Source organism: Oncorhynchus mykiss, chromosome 3 (genome assembly GCF_013265735.2).
Source record: "Oncorhynchus mykiss isolate Arlee chromosome 3, USDA_OmykA_1.1, whole genome shotgun sequence".
NCBI classification, from domain to species: domain Eukaryota; kingdom Metazoa; phylum Chordata; class Actinopteri; order Salmoniformes; family Salmonidae; genus Oncorhynchus; species Oncorhynchus mykiss.
Window position 1 is genome coordinate 74,254,793 of NC_048567.1, and position 14,461 is coordinate 74,269,253.

Below are 14,461 nucleotides of genomic sequence, written 5' to 3' on the forward strand. Positions count from 1 at the left end.
TAGAGAGGCATCTAATGACAGATAGAGAGGCATCTAATGACAGATAGAGAGGCATCTAATGACAGATAGAGGCATCTAATGACAGATAGAGAGGCATCTAATGACAGAAAGAGAGGCATCTAATGACAGATAGAGAGGCATCTCATGACAGATAGAGAGGCATCTCATGACAGATAGAGAGGCATCTAATGACAGATAGAGAGGCATCTAATGACAGATAGAGAGGCATCTAATGACAGATAGAGGCATCTAATGACAGATAGAGGCATCTAATGACAGATAGAGAGGCATCTAATGACAGATAGAGAGGCATCTAATGACAGATAGAGGCATCTAATGACAGATAGAGGCATCTAATGACAGATAGAGGCATCTAATGACAGATAGAGGCATCTAATGACAGATAGAGGCATCTCATGACAGATAGAGGCATCTAATGACAGATAGAGGCATCTAATGACAGATACAACACTATTTGTTTATTTTTTCACTTCCATAAGGGAAACTTTCTTTCTGACTTCGATTTTAGTGACCTGACTAGTATTTCTTGTCTTAGTATGTGTGAGTTGTGTAGGTGTGTGTGGTGTAGGTGTATTTAAAAAAAATATTTTAACCTTTATTTAACTAGGCAAGTCAGTTAAGAACAAATTCTGATATTCAATGACGGCCTAGGAACAGTGGGTTAACTGCCTGTTCAGGGGCAGAACAGCAGATTTGTACCTTGTCAGCTCAGGGGTTTGAACTTGCAACCTTCCAGTTACTAGTCCAACGCTCTAACCACTAGGCTGCCATGCAGTCCTCTCATGTAGGATGCGTACACTGTATGTGTGTGTGTTGTGTAGGTGTTTGCAGTCCTCTCAAGTAGCATCTGTATACTGTATGTATATGTGTGTGTGTGTGTGTGTGTGTGTGTGTGTGTGTGTGTGTGTGTGTGTGTGTGTGTGTGTGTGTGTGTGTGTGTGTGTGTATCTACTCACGTCTAGTAGTGTGTGTAGATGCTCGTCTTGAAAGACACTGTGTAGGAAGTCTATATCTTTCTCACTGCAGTCTGTCAACGCATGGATCTCCTCCAGGCTGTCCAGCACCTGAGACACAGCCCCTGTACAGACACACACACACACACAGACACAGACACACAGACACAGACAGACACACACAGACACACACACACACACACACGTCAGTCAGTTACACAACAGTAGCACAAAAGAGAATACAATGAATATGATAAAGCTAAAGGGACAAATAATAATAATAATAAAACAACAAATGCACAAATCACAAAGCAGACATATTGTAGGCAGGATCTCAGAGTTGACTGGTAAAGAACTATCTCCAAGTTGACTGCTAGAGAACTATCTCAGAGTTGACTGGTAGAGAACTATCTCAGAGTTGACTGCTGGAGAACTATCTCAGAGTTGACTGCTGGAGAACTATCTCAGAGTTGACTGCTGGAGAACTATCTCAGAGTTGACTGCTGGAGAACTATCTCAGAGTTGACTGCTAGAGAACTATCTCAGAGTTGACTGCTGGAGAACTATCTCAGAGTTGACTGCTAGAGAACTATCTCAGAGTTGACTGCTGGAGAACTATCTCAGAGTTGACTGCTGGAGAACTATCTCAGAGTTGACTGCTGGAGAACTATCTCAGAGTTGACTGCTGGAGAACTATCTCAGAGTTGACTGCTGGAGAACTATCTCAGAGTTGACTGCTAGAGAACTATCTCAGAGTTGACTGCTGGAGAACTATCTCAGAGTTGACTGCTGGAGAACTATCTCAGAGTTGACTGCTAGAGAACTATCTCAGAGTTGACTGCTAGAGAACTATCTCAGAGTTGACTGCTGGAAAACTATCTCAGAGTTGACTGCTAGAGAACTATCTCAGAGTTGACTGCTAGAGAACTATCTCAGAGTTAACTGACAGAGAACTATCTCGGAGTTGACTGCTGGAGAACTCTCTCAGAGTTGACTGCTGGAGAACTATCTCAGAGTTGACTGGTAGAGAACTATCTCAGAGTTGACTGGTAGAGAACTATCTCAGAGTTGACTGCTGGAGAACTATCTCAGAGTTGACTGCTGGAGAACTATCTCAGAGTTGACTGCTAGAGAACTATCTCAGAGTTGACTGCTGGAGAACTATCTCAGAGTTGACTGCTGGAAAACTATCTCAGAGTTGACTGCTAGAGAACTATCTCAGAGTTGACTGCTAGAGAACTATCTCAGAGTTAACTGACAGAGAACTATCTCGGAGTTGACTGCTGGAGAACTCTCTCAGAGTTGACTGCTGGAGAACTATCTCAGAGTTGACTGCTGGAGAACTATCTCAGAGTTGACTGCTAGAGAACTATCTCAGAGTTGACTGCTGGAGAACTATCTCAGAGTTGACTGCTAGAGAACTATCTCAGAGTTGACTGCTAGAGAACTATCTCAGAGTTGACTGCTGGAAAACTATCTCAGAGTTGACTGCTAGAGAACTATCTCAGAGTTGACTGCTGGAGAACTATCTCAGAGTTGACTGCTGGAGAACTATCTCAGAGTTGACTGCTGGAGAACTATCTCAGAGTTGACTGACAGAGAACTATCTCAGAGTTGACTGCTAGAGAACTATCTCAGAGTTGACTGCTGGAGAACTATCTCAGAGTTGACTGCTGGAGAACTATCTCAGAGTTGACTGCTAGAGAACTATCTCAGAGTTGACTGCTAGAGAACTATCTCAGAGTTGACTGCTGGAAAACTATCTCAGAGTTGACTGCTAGAGAACTATCTCAGAGTTGACTGCTGGAGAACTATCTCAGAGTTGACTGCTGGAGAACTATCTCAGAGTTGACTGCTGGAGAACTATCTCAGAGTTGACTGCTAGAGAACTATCTCAGAGTTAACTGACAGAGAACTATCTCGGAGTTGACTGCTGGAGAACTCTCTCAGAGTTGACTGCTGGAGAACTATCTCAGAGTTGACTGGTAGAGAACTATCTCAGAGTTGACTGGTAGAGAACTATCTCAGAGTTGACTGCTGGAGAACTATCTCAGAGTTGACTGCTGGAGAACTATCTCAGAGTTGACTGCTAGAGAACTATCTCAGAGTTGACTGCTAGAGAACTATCTCAGAGTTTACTGCTGGAAAACTATCTCAGAGTTGACTGCTAGAGAACTATCTCAGAGTTGACTGCTGGAGAACTATCTCAGAGTTGACTGCTGGAGAACTATCTCAGAGTTGACTGCTGGAGAACTATCTCAGAGTTGACTGACAGAGAACTATCTCAGAGTTGACTGCTAGAGAACTATCTCAGAGTTGACTGCTGGAGAACTATCTCAGAGTTGACTGCTGGAGAACTATCTCAGAGTTGACTGCTAGAGAACTATCTCAGAGTTGACTGCTAGAGAACTATCTCAGAGTTGACTGCTGGAAAACTATCTCAGAGTTGACTGCTAGAGAACTATCTCAGAGTTGACTGCTGGAGAACTATCTCAGAGTTAACTGACAGAGAACTATCTCGGAGTTGACTGCTGGAGAACTCTCTCAGAGTTGACTGCTGGAGAACTATCTCAGAGTTGACTGCTGGAGAACTATCTCAGAGTTGACTGCTAGAGAACTATCTCAGAGTTGACTGCTGGTGAACTATCTCAGAGTTGACTGCTAGAGAACTATCTCAGAGTTGACTGGTAGAGAACTGTCTCCGAGTTGACTGCTAAAGAACTATCTCCAAGTTGACTGGTAGAGAACTAAGAGTTGACTGCTAGAGAACTATCTCAGAGTTGACTGCTAGAGAACTATCTCAGAGTTGACTGCTAGAGAACTATCTCAGAGTTGACTGCTAGAGAACTATCTCCAAGTTGACTGGTAGAGAACTAAGAGTTGACTGCTAGAGAACTATCTCAGAGTTGACTGCTAGAGAACTATCTCAGAGTTGACTGCTAGAGAACTGTCTCAGAGTTGACTGCTAAAGAACTATCTCCAAGTTGACTGGTAGAGAACTAAGAGTTGACTGCTAGAGAACTATCTCAGAGTTGACTGCTAGAGAACTATCTCAGAGTTGACTGCTAGAGAACTATCTAAGAGTTGACTGCTAGAGAACTATCTCGGAGTTGACTGCTAGAGAACTATCTCAGAGATGACTGCTAGAGAACTATCTAAGAGTTGACTGCTCATGAACTATTTTAGAGTTTACTGCTAGAGAACTAGGGACAACACAGACAGTTAGAGAACAGACACACAGAGCAGTATATACCTAGAGGAGGGATACCTACGTTCTGCTACTAGTAGTCCTATCACCATGGCAGCATTAACACAAACAACACAATCACATTACAGATTACATGTCATTCTCATAGAGGGACTACATTACACTACATGGACACAAAAATGGTAAATAAGAACTGGAGTCGTGGCTGAAACATTTACTGAAACATTCTCTGAAAACATTCTCTGAAAACATTCCCTGAAAACATTCCCTGAAAACATTCCCTGAAAACATTCCCTGAAAACATTCACTGAAAACATTCCCTGAAAACATTCCCTGAAACATTCTCTGAAAACATTCTCTGAAAACATTCCCTGAAAACATTCCCTGAAAACATTCCCTGAAAACATTCTCTGAAAACATTCCCTGAAAACATTCCGTGAAAACATTCCCTGAAACATTCTCTGAAAACATTCCCTGAAAACATTACCTGAAAACATTCCCTGAAAACATTCTGTGAAAACATTCCCTGAAAACATTCCCTGAAAACATTCCCTGAAAACATTCTCTGAAAACATTCCCTGAAAACATTCCGTGAAAACATTCCCTGAAAACATTCCCTGAAACATTCTCTGAAAACATTCCCTGAAAACATTCCCTGAAAACATTCTGTGAAAACATTCCCTGAAAACATTCCCTGAAAACATTCCCTGAAAACATTCCCTGAAACATTCTCTGAAAACATTCCCTGAAAACATTCCCTGAAAACATTCTGTGAAAACATTCCCTGAAAACATTCCCTGAAAACATTCCCTGAAAACATTCTCTGAAAACATTCCCTGAAAACATTCCCTGAAAACATTCTGTGAAAACATTCCCTGAAACATTCTCTGAAAACATTCCCGGAAAACATTCTGTGAAAACATTATCTGAAAACATTCTCTGAAAACATTATCTGAAAACATTCCCTGAAACATTCCCTGAAAACATTCCCTGAAAACATTCCCTGAAAACATTCCCTGAAAACATTCTGTGAAAACATTCCCTGAAACATTCTCTGAAAACATTCCCGGAAAACATTCCCTGAAAACATTATCTGAAAACATTCCCTGAAACATTCTCTGAAAACATTCCCTGAAACATTCCCTGAAACATTCTCTGAAAACATTATCTGAAAACATTATCTGAAAACATTCCCTGAAACATTCTCTGAAAACATTCCCTGAAACATTCTCTGAAAACATTATCTGAAAACATTCTCTGAAAACATTCCCTGACTAAACAGTGCAGACCACCCAAAGATTTCTGAGATGCTGAATTGACTTGTTAGTCCAACAAAAATAACAGCAGTACTGTGTCAGAGGTTAGAGACTCCACTCCTGCTGTAACACACCTTATTTAAATGATCAACTAATCATGTTCTTCAGTCTAGAGACAATGATTTATAGATTTTTTAAATCAGGTGTACTACTGATGGGCTGGAACAAAAGCCTGCAGGCCCAGTACAGTACCCAGTCCAGGACTGAAGTTTGAGAAACCTGTGTAAGAGTTAGGTTACTAGACAAAAATCAAATCAAACTTATTTGTCACATGCGCTGAATACAACAATGGAATGCTTAATTACAAGCTCTTAACCAACAATGCAGTTTTAAGAGAAAAAAAGAAAAGAAAAAAAAAAAAAGAAATAAAAGTAACAAATAATTAAAGAGCAGCAGTAAAATAACAATAGTGAGACTATATACAGGGGGTACCGATACAGAGTCAATGTGTGGGGGCACCGGTTAGTCGAGGTAATCGAGGTAACATGTACATGTGGATAGAGTTATTAAAGTGACTTATGCATAGATGATAACAGAGATACTTTCTTTGTGAAAACAACACCTTGAAAAAGACAAAACCTCATTAGGACACAGGACTGCCTCTTCCTTTTTTATAATTTTTACCCCCCTTTTTTGATCTTGGCTCATGATTGACCGTTCAACTGGTATCTGGGGTCAGCCCGCAGGCACCAGGCCCGCCACAAGGAGTCGCTAGAGCACGAAGAGTCAAGTAAAGCCTCACCGGCCAAACCCTCCCCTAACCCGAACGACGCTGGGCCAAACCCTCCCCTAACCCGAACGACGCTGGGCCAAACCCTCCCCTAACCCGAACTATGCTGGGTCAAACCCTCCCCTAACCTTAACGACGCTGGGCCAAACCCTCCCCTAACCCGAACGACGCTGGGCCAAACCCTCCCCTAACCCGAACGACACTGGGCCAAACCCTCCCCTAACCCGAACGACGCTGGGCCAAACCCTCCCCTAACCCGGACGACGCTGGGCCAAACCCTCCCCTAACCCGGACGACGCTGGGCCAAACCCTCCCCTAACCCGAACGACGCTGGGCCAAACCCTCCCCTAACTCGGACGACGCTGGGCCAAACCCTCTCCTAACCCGGACGACGCTGGGCCAAACCCTCCCCTAACCCGGACGACGCTGGGCCAAACCCTCCCCTAACCCGAACGACGCTGGGCCAAACCCTCCCCTAACCCGGACGACGCTGGGCCAAACCCTCCCCTAACCCGGACGACGCTGGGCCAAACCCTCCCCTAACCCGAACGACGCTGGGCCAAACCCTCCCCTAACCCGGACGACGCTGGGCCAAACCCTCCCCTAACCCGGACGACGCTGGGCCAAACCCTCCCCTAACTCGGACGACGCTGGGCCAAACCCACCCCTAACTTGGACGACGCTGGGCCAAACCCTCCCCTAACTTGGACGAAGCTGGGCCAAACCCTCCCATAACCCGGACGACACTGGGCCAAACCCTCCCCTAACCCGGACGACGCTGGGCCAAACCCTCCCCTAACTCGGACAACGCTGGGCCAAACCCTCCCCTAACTCGGACGACGCTGGGCCAATTGTGCGCCGTACTATAGGACTCCCGACCACGGCCGGTTGTGGGACAGCCCGGGATATGAACCCTAGAACCTTAGTAACGCCTCTTAGACTGCTACGCCACTAGGGAGGCCCCTGGACCTTAGTAACGCCTCTTAGACTGCTACGCCACTCGGGAGGCCCCTGGACCTTAGTAACGCCTCTTAGACTGCTACGCCACTCGGGAGGCCCCTGGATCTTAGTAACGCCTCTTAGACTGCTACGCCACTCGGGAGGCCCCTGGACCTTAGTAACGCCTCTTAGACTGCTACGCCACTCGGGAGGCCCCTGGACCTTAGTAACACCGCTTAGACTGCTACGCCACTCGGGAGGCCCCTGGACCTCTTAGACTGCTATGCCACTCGGGAGGCCCCTGGACTGCCTCTTCCTGAATGATAGTAGTGTCTCTGGATTTTCACCTCGCTGTGTTAACAGCTTTGTTGTCATGGGTGTGTCTGTGTTGATGTGTCTCTGTGTGTGTGTTGGTGTGTGTAGGTGTGTGTTTGTTTATGTATGTGTGTCAGTGTGTGTGTGTGTGTGTGTGTGTTCCTTCTACCTGAGGATGTGGGGTCTTCAGGGAAGTCAGGCATCTCCTCTGGTGGGTCTCCATAAAAGGAGTTAAACTTGTGACTGGAGACTGCTGCCAGTACGGCTCCCTGAGACAGACACAGACAGTTAGATAAACCGTCCTCCATTTTAGCACCAAACGTTCCAAAACAATAACACTCATATTGTCATTCCAACTAGAAAAGGAAAGTAGAATTTGTGGAGCTAACCTTGAGCTTTCTCCTGGCGTTGAACTTCCTCAGCTGTTCCACCGTCTCTAGCAGGTGGATCTTATAGGCATAACGGTCTCTCTCCTGATCAACACACACACACACGCACACATGCACGCACGCACACACACACACACACACACACACACACACACACACACACACACACACACACACACACTCACACTTTACTAGCCTATCACTAGCCCAAGAAGTCATTATGTGTGTGCCTACATTGGGGTGGTTGAAGAAAGTGTGTTTTTGTGTGTGTACATATGTGTATGTGTGTGTGTGTGTACCTTGAGCCAGGGGTGGTTGAGTGCCTCGTAGACAGTGATTCTCTCTGCAGGATCTAGCATGAGCATCCGTCTCACCAGGTCCTTAGCACTCTCAGAGATATGTCCCCAATGCCTGGGGTTCAGCTGGAGACACACACACACACACACACACACACACACACACACACACGCTTTCAGGATAAGGCTACTAATACCATACTGTAGGTACACTGAGCAGTGTTATTGGCGTTTTGTAAATCAACTACTACCTTGTATTTTCCCCTGCAGATGGCTTCGAACAGGCGTTCCTTAGTACCGTAGAATGGCAGGCAGCCAGATAGCAGGATGAACAGGATGACTCCACAGCCCCACACATCTACAGGCTTCCCATACGGTTCCCTCTTCACCACCTCTGGGGCCATGAAATGGGGCGTGCCTACACGACCTGGGAGGGGAGAGAGAGAGAAATACAATATATATGTATGTTTGTTGGTCTGTATGTATTTTTATTTGATTTATTTAACATTTACTAACTAGGCAAGTCAGTTAAGAACAAATTCTTATTTACAACGACGACCTACCCCAGCCAAACCCTAACCCGGAAGACGCTGGGCCAATTGTGTGCCGCCCTATGGGTCTCCCAATCACGGCCGGTTGGGATACATACCGGAATCGAACCAGGGACTGTAGTGACACCTCTAGCACTGAGATGCAGCGCCTTAGACAGCTGCGCCACTCAGGAGATACATACATGTAAGTATGTACGTATGTACTGTACCAATCAACAATTTGCTTATACCTACTCATTCAAGGGTTTCTCTTAATTTTAATTTTTTAAATTCTACATTGTCAAATAATAGTGAAGAAAAATAAAAATATATTTTACTTTTGAGATGCTTCAAAGTAGCCACCCTTTGCCTTGATGACAGCTTTGCACACTCTTGGCATTCTCTCAACCAGCTTCATGGAATGCATTTCAATTAACAGGTGTGCCTTGTTAAAAGTTCATTTGTGGAATTTCTTTCCTTCTCAATGCGTTTGAGCCAATCAGTTGTGTTGTGACAAGGTAGGGGTGGTATGCAGAAGATAGCCCTATTTGGTAAAAGACCAAGTCCATATTATGGCAATAACAGCTCAAATAAACAAAGAGAAACAACAGTCCATTATTACTTTAAGACATGAAGGTCAGTCAAAAGTGCAGTCGCAAAAACCATCAAGCGCTACGATGAAACTGGCTCTCATGAGCACCGCCACAGGAAAGGAAGACCCAGATTTACCTATGCTGCAGAGGATAAGTATTGTAGCTGGGGATTTTAACAAGGCTAATCTGAAAAAAAGGCTCCCTAAATTTAACAGCATATCGATTGCGCGACCCGGGCTGGCAAAAACCTGGATCATTGTTATTCTAACTTCTGCGACGCATATAAGGCCCTCCCCCGCCCTCCTTTCGGAAAAGCTGACCACGATTCAATTTTGTTGCTCCCAGGCTATAGACAGAAACTAAAACAGGAAGCACCCGTGCTCAGGTCTGTTCAACGTTGGTCCGACCAATCGGATTCCACGCGTCAAGATTGCTTCAATAACGTGGACTGGGATATGTTCCACATAGCGTCGAACAACAACATTGATGAATACGCTGATTCGGTGAGCGAGTTTAATAGCAAGTGCATCGGTGATGTTGTACCCACAGCACCTATTAAAACATTCCCCATCCTGAAACCGTGGATTGGTGGCAGCATTTGCGCAAACTGAAAGCGCGAACCACTGCTTTTAATCAGAGCAAGGTGACCGGAAACATGACCGAATACAGTGTAGCTGTTCTCTCCGCAAGGCAATCAAACAAGCTAAGCGTCAGTATAGAGACAAAGTAGAGTCACAATTCAACGGCTCAGACACGAGAGGTATGTGGCAGGGTCTACAGTCAATCACGGACTACAAAAGAAAACCAGCCCCGTTGCGGACCATGATGTCTTGCTCCCAGACAAACTAAACAGCTTCTTTGCTCGCTTTGAGGACAATACAGTGCCACTGACACAGCCCGCTATTAAAACCTGCGGACTCTCCTTCACTGCAGCCAACGTGAGTAAAACATTTAAACGTGTTAACTCTCGCAAGGCTGCAGGCCCAGACGGCATCCCCAGCCGCGTCCTCAGAGCATGCGCAGTCCAGCTGGCTGGTGTGTTTACGGACATATTCAATCAATCCTTATCCCAGTCTGCTGTTCCCACATGCTTCAAGAGGGCCACCATTGTTCCTGTTCCCAAGAAAGACAAGGTAACTGAGCTAAATGACTACCGCCACGTAGTACTCACTTCCGTCATCATGAAGTGCTTTGAGAGACTAGTCAAGGACCATATCACCTCCACCCTACCTGACATTATAGACCCACATTCTAATTTGCTTATCGCCCCAATAGGTCCACAGACGACGCAATCGCAATCACACTGCACACTGCCCTAATCCACATGGACAAGAGGAATACCTATGTAAGAATGCTGTTCATCGACTACAGCTCAGCATTTAACACCATAGTACCCTCCAAACTCGTCATTAAGCTCGAGACCCTGGGTCTCGACCCCGCCCTGTGCAACTGGGTCCTGGACTTCCTGACGGGCCACCCCCAGGTGGTGAGGGTAGGTAACAACATCTCCACCCCGCTGATCCTAAACACTGGGGCCCCACAAGGGTGCATTCTCAGCCCTCTCCTGTACTCCCTGTTCACCCATGACTGCGTGGCCATGCACACCTCCAACTCAATCATCAAGTTTGCGGACGACACTACAGTGGTAGGCTTGATTACCAACAATGACGAGAAGGTGAAGGCCTTCGGAGTGTGGTATCAGGATAAAAACCTCACACTCAATGTCAACAAAACAAAGGAGATGATCGTGGACTTCAGAAAGCAGCAGAGGGAGTACCCCCCTATCCACATCAACAGGACAGTAGTGGAGAGGGTGGAAAGTTTTAAGTTCCTCTGCGTACACATCACGGACAAACTGAATTGGTCCACCCACACAGACAGCGTGGTGAAGAAGGTGCAGCAGCACCTCTTCAACCTCAGGAGGCTGAAGAAATTTGGCTTGTCACCAAAAACACTCGCAAACTTTTACAGATGCACAATCGAGAGCATCCTGTCGGGCTGTATCACCTCCTGGTACGGCAACTGCTCCGCCCACAACCGTAAGGTTCTCCAGAGGGTAGTGAGGTCTGCACAACGCATCACTGGGGGCGAACTACCTGCCCACCAGGACACCTACACCACCCGATGTCACAGGAAGGCCATAAAGATCATCAAGGACAACAACCACCCCAGCCACTGCCTGTTCACCCCGCTATCATTCAGAAGGCGAGGTCAGTAAATGTGATTCAAAGCTGGGACCGAGAGACTGAAAAACAGCTTCTATCTCAAGGCCATCAGACTGTTAAACAGCCTCCACTAACATTGAGTGGCTGCTGCCAACATACTGACTCAACTCCAGCCACTTTAATAATGGGAATTGATGGGAAATGATGTAAAATATATCTCTAGCCACTTTAATAATGGAAACATTGAGGTAATAAATGTATCACTAGCCACTTTCCCCAATGGCACTTTATATAATGTTTACATACCCTACGTTACTCATCTCATATGTATATACTGTACTCTATACCATCTACTGCATCTTGCCTATGCCGTTCTTGCCTATCACTCATTCATATATTTTTATGTACATATTCTAATTAATTCCTTTACACTTGTGTGTATAAGGTAGTTGTGAAATTGTTAGTTTAGATTACTTGTTAGATATTACCGCATGGTCGGAACTAGAAGCACAAGCATTTCGCTACACTCGCATTAACATCTGCTAACCGTGTGTATGTGACAAATAAAATTTGATTTGATTTTGAAATTTATTGTTTTACAGGGTCAGCCATAGGACGCCTCTGGAGGTACGTGCTTTGCTCAAGGACACATCAGGTATTCAAACCAGTGACCTTTCAGTTACTGGCTCAAAATTCTCACTTTCAAGTTAAAACACAGGGAACTGTTCAGACGAACAACAGAGTCGTGGTTAGTAAGAGGAAGTTGGGTTATTGGGTCACCTAGTCAAACCATTGTCTGAAGAAAGCTTATATATGTCATTGATATGAGTAATGCATGACAGGGTTGAAGATACATTTCTAGTTCTTCCTGAGTCAGTGTGAATGGATAGCACTGTGGAGCACAGTGTGTATGTTTATCTTGGCTGCTGTTAAAACACACATTTAAAGGTGATGTTAACTTAACAATGAATTCATACAGCTGGTACATGTGGCAAAGACATTGAAGAGATAGTTCACCCCAAAGTTTGTCCGATTAGATGGTGCCAATATTTTCCATTTATTTGGTTGTATTATTAATGAACCCATGAAGGCCCAGATACTCTCTGTCCTATGTCTGAAATGTTTGTACAAACAGCAGAAAAAATATGAAAAGTACAAGTTTGCAAGTACAGATTTCGTTGACAAAGGTTGTAGCATTTCTGTTTTTGAGAAAGCAGAGCGAGAAGTGAGAAGCTATGTTACTCACTAGCATAAAAACTGGCCATGCATTCTAAATGGTATACTAGTGTGGATATTGGAACATACAGGTGTGAGATCTTGAGCCAGTTTGCAACAGCAGGAAAATAGTCCTGCACCAAGAGGAAATGTAAATTATTATGTGGATTGTAATTAATGGACATTTTTCTAGGGGTTGGTACATTGCTTGTATGGGAAAATCAAGTCTGAAATTTCAAGGTGGAAATTACAAACATAAGCCTTTTTAAACCTCAAATACACTACAGGTTTTACATTTCCTGCATTGCACAAAAGTGATCTTCCATCAGGGTAATCAAACTAAGATCCTACATCTGTAAACACGATATAGCCTCTTTTACAATATCCACACTAGCATACCATTTAGAAGACATGGCGCCAGTACATTCTTCTTCATTCCATGTGGTATGCTAGTGTGGATCTTGGACAGAGCCTGACAGCCAGACATTTCCAGCATGCATTGCGTTGCTTACCTCCAGCCACCAGTCCTGACTCTCCCAGTTGGATGGCCACGCCAAACCCTCCCAGCTTCACTGGAGCACTGTTCTCTTTAGACGCCAGGAGGACACAATGGGGCTGGATGGTGGGGTGGGGGGGGGGGGGGGGGGGGGGAAGAGAGAGAGAGAGAGAGAACATGTATAAATTATTTTATAGAATACAGTAGCTACTATAATATACAGTGCTTTCGGAAAGTATTCAGATCCCTTCCCCTTTTCCACATTTTGTTACTTTACAACCTTATTCTAAAATTGATTAGATAAAATGAAAATACTCATCAATCTACGCACAATAAGGTCCCACAGTTGACAATGCATGTCAGAGCAAAAACCAAGCCCTGAGGTCGAAGGAATTGTCCATAGAGCTCAGAGACAGGATTGTGTCGAGGCACCGATCTGGGGAAGGGTACCAAAACAATTCTGCAGCATTGAAGATCCCCAAGAACACAGTGGCCTCCATCATTCTTAAATGGAAGAAGTTTGGAACCACAAAGACTCCTAGAGGTGGCCGCCCGGCCAAACTGAGCAATCGGGGGAGACCAAGAACCAGATGTTCACTCTGACAGAGTTCCTCTGTGGAGATGGGAGAACATTCCAGAAGGACCATCTCTGCAGCACTCCACCAATCAGGCCTTTATGGTAGAGTGGCCAGACGGAAGCCACTCCTCAGTAAAAAGGCACATAAAAGCCTGCTTGGAGTTTGCCAAAAGTTACGTAAAGGACTCTAAGACCATGAGAAACAAGATTCTTTGGTCTGATGAAACCAAGATTGAACTCTTTGGCCTGAATGCCAAGCATCACGTCTGGAGGAAACCAGGCACCATCCCTACGGTGAAGAATGGTGGTGGCAGCATCATGCTGTGGGGATGTTTTTCAGCGCCAGGGACTGTGAGACTAGTCAGGATCGAGGGAAAGATGAACGGAGCAAAGTACAGAGAGATCCTTGATGAAAACCTGCTCCAGAGCGCTCAGGACCTCAGACAGGGGCGACAGGTTCACCTTCCAACAGGACAAGAACTCTAAGCACACAGCCAAGACAACGCAGGAGTGGCTTCAGGACAAGATTCTGAATGTCCTTGAGTGGCCCAGCCAGAGGCCGGACTTGAACACGATCGAACATCTCTGGAGAGACCTGAAAATAGCTATGCAGTGACGCTCCCCTGACAGAGCTTAAGAGGATCTGCAGAGAATAATGGGAGAAATTCCCCAAATACAGGTGTGCCAAGCTTGCAGCGTCATACCCAAGAAGACTCAA

At 45.2% G+C, this 14,461-nt stretch overlaps 1 protein-coding gene across 16 annotated transcripts in view; it reads right to left on the reverse strand.

The window, feature by feature from the left end:
* The window catches only part of LOC110504742 (peripheral plasma membrane protein CASK), a 273,170-nt gene that overhangs the window by 89,275 nt on the left and 169,434 nt on the right, over window positions 1-14,461 (reverse strand). For 6 of the 16 annotated variants that reach the window (XM_036975191.1, XM_036975189.1, XM_036975200.1 and 3 more), the window contains 7 exons: window positions 13,183-13,285; window positions 8,416-8,594; window positions 8,171-8,293; window positions 7,872-7,955; window positions 7,652-7,751; window positions 4,247-4,264; window positions 978-1,099 (listed from right to left, as the gene is read on the reverse strand). In XM_036975191.1, coding sequence (XP_036831086.1) covers window positions 978-1,099; window positions 4,247-4,264; window positions 7,652-7,751; window positions 7,872-7,955; window positions 8,171-8,293; window positions 8,416-8,594; window positions 13,183-13,285 — 729 coding nt within the window. The remainder of the gene's footprint in view (window positions 1-977; window positions 1,100-4,246; window positions 4,265-7,651; window positions 7,752-7,871; window positions 7,956-8,170; window positions 8,294-8,415; window positions 8,595-13,182; window positions 13,286-14,461) is intronic. The other 10 variants (XM_036975202.1, XM_036975197.1, XM_036975190.1 and 7 more) reach the window with 3 other exon arrangements.